General features: G+C 33.7%; 1 protein-coding gene across 1 annotated transcript; it reads right to left on the bottom strand.

Moving 5' to 3' along the window:
• Nucleotides 1–2,429: 2,429 nt before the first annotated feature.
• Nucleotides 2,430–4,475, bottom strand: LOC135837749 (sex peptide receptor-like). Its single transcript, XM_065353131.1, has 2 exons — nucleotides 3,541–4,475; nucleotides 2,430–3,416 (listed from the first exon to the last, which is right to left on the bottom strand). Exons 1-2 carry the CDS (start codon nucleotides 4,185–4,187, stop codon nucleotides 2,984–2,986), a joined length of 1,080 nt encoding a protein of 359 aa, XP_065209203.1. The 5' UTR covers nucleotides 4,188–4,475; the 3' UTR covers nucleotides 2,430–2,983.
• Nucleotides 4,476–5,021: the final 546 nt, after the last annotated feature.

Raw genomic sequence — 5,021 nt, 5'->3', positions numbered from 1 at the left:
CGCTCATTAATCGTTCTCAGTAACCATAGAATCCCTCTTGGAAATTCGGCAATGAAAAATAATACCGCAACTGCGAACAATATCGTTGTTGACCTATTAATTTGTCGTCTCATTTCGACATTTTTCATGTCACTTCGGGTGCTTGCGGATGGACTTAATTGCTCGCGATGGGTTTTTCTTGCTAGTAGAGCAACGACGATTCTGAAAACATGAAAAGAAAAATGTACATATGTAAGTCCATCTTTATTATTACTTTTTCTGGTTTGACTGTGATTACTCACCTTGAAATAAGTCCTGCCAACATGAATGAGGGCATAATTTTGATCACTAATCCGTAGATGATGTTTTGTATCAAGTTCATAGTGGGATGTCGCTGTGTTGTGGCTACATAAAAGGTTGTTCCATTTATGTCCATCGCTTCAATATCAAATGACAGATAATACGGTGTAGCATATGTAACGAAGCATACCACATATCCTGTAAACACCACATTACGAGTAATTTCCTTATTGCACCATTGACGTTCGTTCAGCGGATGCACTACAGCTATGTATCTCCATGCGGCCAACTGCACTGTCAGAATTATCGATATAAACTGAAACGTGATTGCAAAAAATGTCGATGTACCAATAAAGTATTGCCCATCCGTAAGTCTGCATTAGGTCAAAATCACTTTTAAATTGAATAATATTAGATAATAAAAATAAAAGGTCTACGAAGGCCAAATGAGTGAGTATCAGATTCGGCGGCGAATTCATAGGCTTCCTTGTGAATATCAACAGGTTGAGTAGATTAAAAATCACTCCCATCAAACATACAGGTATGGCGATGTGTACATATGTATTATCTTCCTGATAGTAGCCAATGTTCCGTATTATGTCTCCTCGGTATAGTTCTTGGTTTGACATTTTGATTTTTTAAAGGTAATAGGTAGGTAATCAATACTTGAAAATCGGTTGTATTTCAATCGAACGTTATTGATTTTTCTTCCAAATGACGCGTCCGTTTTTTCGTAAGAGGATACAATTTTTCGATCACTTGTACTAATGATATTCGGGTGATGACCACTTCTCGAAATTATCATGTCAGTGTTTTTTATAACCACAATTTCTTCGATTAATACTTGCTTATTACAAAAAAACTATTTTGCAGGAGAGGGTTATTTCGCGATGAATCTCGGACACTTACTGGTTCAAAGCTACCTATCAATGTTATACAAATTTTTTATCGACAGGGACTGATTTTGATTATCGCATTGTTCGTTTATCACGAATCGTTTATTTTTTAAACGAGATTAATTCACATTTTCAACTTTCAAAGGATATGAGAAAATCGACTAGCTTCCTTTGCTTAATTTTTATGTACCATGATGATATTTCAGGAATGCTGTTGATAATGTGTATCATTTCGCATAGTTTTGAAATAACTCATCCCATTACAGGGTCACAGCTATGTTGGTAAAGCTGAAGCGAACTTCGCTGATTTGAAAAAAAAAAATAGATATCGGAGAATGGTGCACAAAAAATGCCTTGGTTTTTAAAATGTTGAAGAATTCCACATTTCAAAATTTATCATGTTTGGAAAGCTGATAATTTTTTATAATATGGTGTGCAAAAAGGAAGGACTTTCAAAATGTCCTCGCATATAGTTTGGTTTTTTCTGGTTATTAGAGTGTTTATGGCAAGTCCTCTCTTTCACCCATATGCAAATACTAAAGGGTTTATTACGAATGCAAATATTGAAAATATGTTCACGTGTATGGCACATCTCAAAATTTTGTCACTCAAGCTGCAAACTTTGCAAATCTGATGGAGGCAGAAGAAATGGAATTTCATCATTACTCCGGCAAAGCAATTTATTAATTAAAAAACGAATTTCCTAGGTATTAAAATTTAGTTCTCAAGTGCTACTTGCATAATATCACGTTTCAAAATTCATCATGTTTGGAAAACTGTTGATTTTTTTTTTGATTTAATGAAAATAGATTTCACTTCACAAATGCTTAATATAGTCCAGCGCCACTGTTTCCATTTTTGTCACACAGTTTACTTGACGAAAAATGTTCTTCGCTTTGTTAGAAACATTTCGCATACCTACCTACCTATTTGCAATAAAAACTTAGTTCGAAAATAGATCCGAAGAAATGGTAATTTTGAAATGAATTTGAGGCAGATTCAACTTTTTGTATCTTTTGGTGAAAAGTTCTTCATTTTAAACATGCCTTACATATAATTTGTCGTTCAAGCTGCTATATAGCAGAAATAGAATCTCATCATTATTCTGATTAAATAATTAGGTAGGTACCTAATTACCTATTAGGTAGGTAATTAAAAAAACGAAACTTCTCTTCACATTCTTAAAGACATTTAATCATTTTACAAATACAAAGCATAATAATTATAAATTTTATTTGATATAGTACTCCTACATATAATTTAGTCCTTAATGAAAATAAAATTGTATAGATATTCTAGCTATTGCTGAAGAGTAGAAAGTAAAGAACTTATAAAAATAATGAAATGAATGAAAAATTCCCGCATGGGAATTACCTAATTAGGTAAGTACTTACCTACCTAAACACTATCAATAAAAGCATAAATAAAACGTTCCAAATTTTCAAAAAAAATTGGTTAAATTTGAGTAAAAAATTTCAAATTTGTAAGAGTAGGCCTATCGTAAAACTTCACTAGAAATCTTAAAGATGTATACTGTTGGAGTTTTGATTTTAAATCACTGTTCACAAATTAAGAGCTTCATACGAACACAGTGTGAATTTTCAAAATAAACGCTATTCAAATCTAAAATATTCGCTACGCGGTTAAACAGGTCTTCTAGTTACAAATTATCATGTTTTTCTTAACCCCGCGAACCACTCGAGACTCGTCTTGCTGAAAAAATTCTCGAGGGTCGAATCGTCTGCTTTGATTTTTTATACACTTTGTCGAAAATGTCCTCAACTTTTTAGCAGAAAGTACCATTGCTGCTAAACTTCGGAAGTTTTCCATCCTGAATTTGTTTCTTCGGTGTCACCCGAAGCAAGAGGCGCGTGTGTTTGATAAGAAATACTAGTACGTGGTTTACGACTGAACAAGGATTTAAATGTGGTTCTGAATTGCTGACTCAGGGTGTAGTATACGATAAATGTGATGGATGCATTAATATTAACTATCGTTACAAATATCCCTACCAGTTCATAGTAACATGCGTACCAACCATAATGATCAATCGTTTTCAGTAACCATAGCATCCCTCTTGGAAATTCGGCAATGAAAAATAGGGTCGCAACTGCCAATAATATCGCTGTAGATCTATTGGTTTGTTGTCTCATCTCGGCGTTTTTCATGTTACTTCGGGTTCCTGCAGATGAAGTTAATTCTTCGCGACGAGTTTTTCTCGCTAATAAGGCGACAACGATTCTAAAAAATCAGAAAAGAAAAAATAAGTCAACTCGTGAGTCGTGACTCGTACTAGTACTACGTACATACAAATAGCTTTATTATTGCTTCTTTGTAGCCGTTTTGATTACATGTAATTACTCACCTGCAAGTAAGTCCTACTAACACAACTGATGGTAATAATTGCATCACTAGTCCATAGATGATGTCTCTTATTGATAGCATAATGGGATGTTGCTTGAATGTGGCTGTGTACTTGGTTTTTCCGTCCATGTTGCTGGCTTCAATATCAAATGACAAATGATACGGTATGACACACAGAACACAGCACAGAACGTATCCAGTAATCAGGACATTACGAGTAATTTTTTTATTGCACCAATGACGTTCCTTCAACGGATGTAGTACAGCTATGTATCTCCATGCAGCCAACTGCACTGTCAGGAATATCGATATAAACTGAAACAAGGCTACTGAAATGTCGATATAGCAACGAACTATTGTCACTGCGTATGATTGTCTTAGGGCAAAATCCTTTATTTCTGCTAGAATGGTGCTTATCCAAAATTGTGCGATACTTGCTAGTAAAAGTAAAAAATCTACGAAGGCCAAATGAGCAAGTATCAAGTTCGGCGGTGAATTCATAGTCTTTCTCGTAAATACCAATATGTTGAGTAGATTTAAAATCATCCCTATCAAACTTACCGGTATGGTGATGTTTACAAATATATAGTAATAATGATCACTAATTTGCCGAATTATGACTCCACAATATGGTTTTCGGTTTTGCATTTTGGTTTTTCAAAAGCAATATTGATATTTGGTAAAATTATTGTATTTGAATTGTGTACATTTTTCTTCCAATTGGCGTATCAGTTTCCTCGCATGAGGATAACGTTTTTCAAATAAATGTAATGGTATTCGAATAAGGATCACTTTTAAAAATTTGATTAAATATGTTCATTAACGCGGATTAACACAGAAATTATAAAGTTATTTTTAAAATATGATTTCTTTGTTTGGCACATTGTTAAAGCGCGCAAAAGTGTTTTACAAAAAAGCGTTATTTCACGAACAATCGCGGCGACTTACTGGTTCAGGTGTATCATTGTTATCCATTTTTTTATTAGCAAGGAATGATTTTGAATATCGCATTGTTAGTTTTATCACGAATCGTTCATTTAAAAACGAGATTAATCCAATGTTTAAATTTTACTGAGGATATGAGAATATAAACTAACTTCCGTTGCAACATTTTTATATCAAGTACATATTTCAGGAATGCAGATGATACATATTTTGTATCATTTTACGTACGAGTAGTTTTAAAATTACTCGCTGAAAAAAGGTCACAACTTTGTTGAGTAATCTGAAGTGATCTGGGCTCTTTTGAAAGAAATGTTGGAAATCGGGGTATAAGTGCGCTAAAAGCGGGCAGATGTGGTGCTAAATTCATCATCGTGAGTGAATACCTGAAAGAATATGGTGATCGGTGATCTTGAATAATAGGTACATGTTACGATCGATCGCAATGAATCTTATGTTACCATTAAAGCATTAACGAAAAAATGTAAATTTTTTTATTTTGTACACTCTTCAACTGAGTAATGTCTAAAATATCTGGTT

This window comes from Planococcus citri, chromosome 2 (assembly GCF_950023065.1).
Source record: "Planococcus citri chromosome 2, ihPlaCitr1.1, whole genome shotgun sequence".
Taxonomy (NCBI): domain Eukaryota; kingdom Metazoa; phylum Arthropoda; class Insecta; order Hemiptera; family Pseudococcidae; genus Planococcus; species Planococcus citri.
Note: the sequence above shows the minus strand (reverse complement) of the source record. Positions and strands in the feature narration are given on the sequence as shown.

Bases quoted from the DNA above. Each gene is read 5' to 3' on its own strand.
- LOC135837749 (XM_065353131.1), bottom strand. From the start codon at position 4,187: ATGCAAAACCGAAAACCATATTGTGGAGTCATAATTCGGCAAATTAGT. The intron at 3,417-3,540 runs GTGAGTAATTAC...CTGATTTTTTAG, and splicing joins TTAGTAGGACTTACTTGCAG to AATCGTTGTCGCCTTATTAG.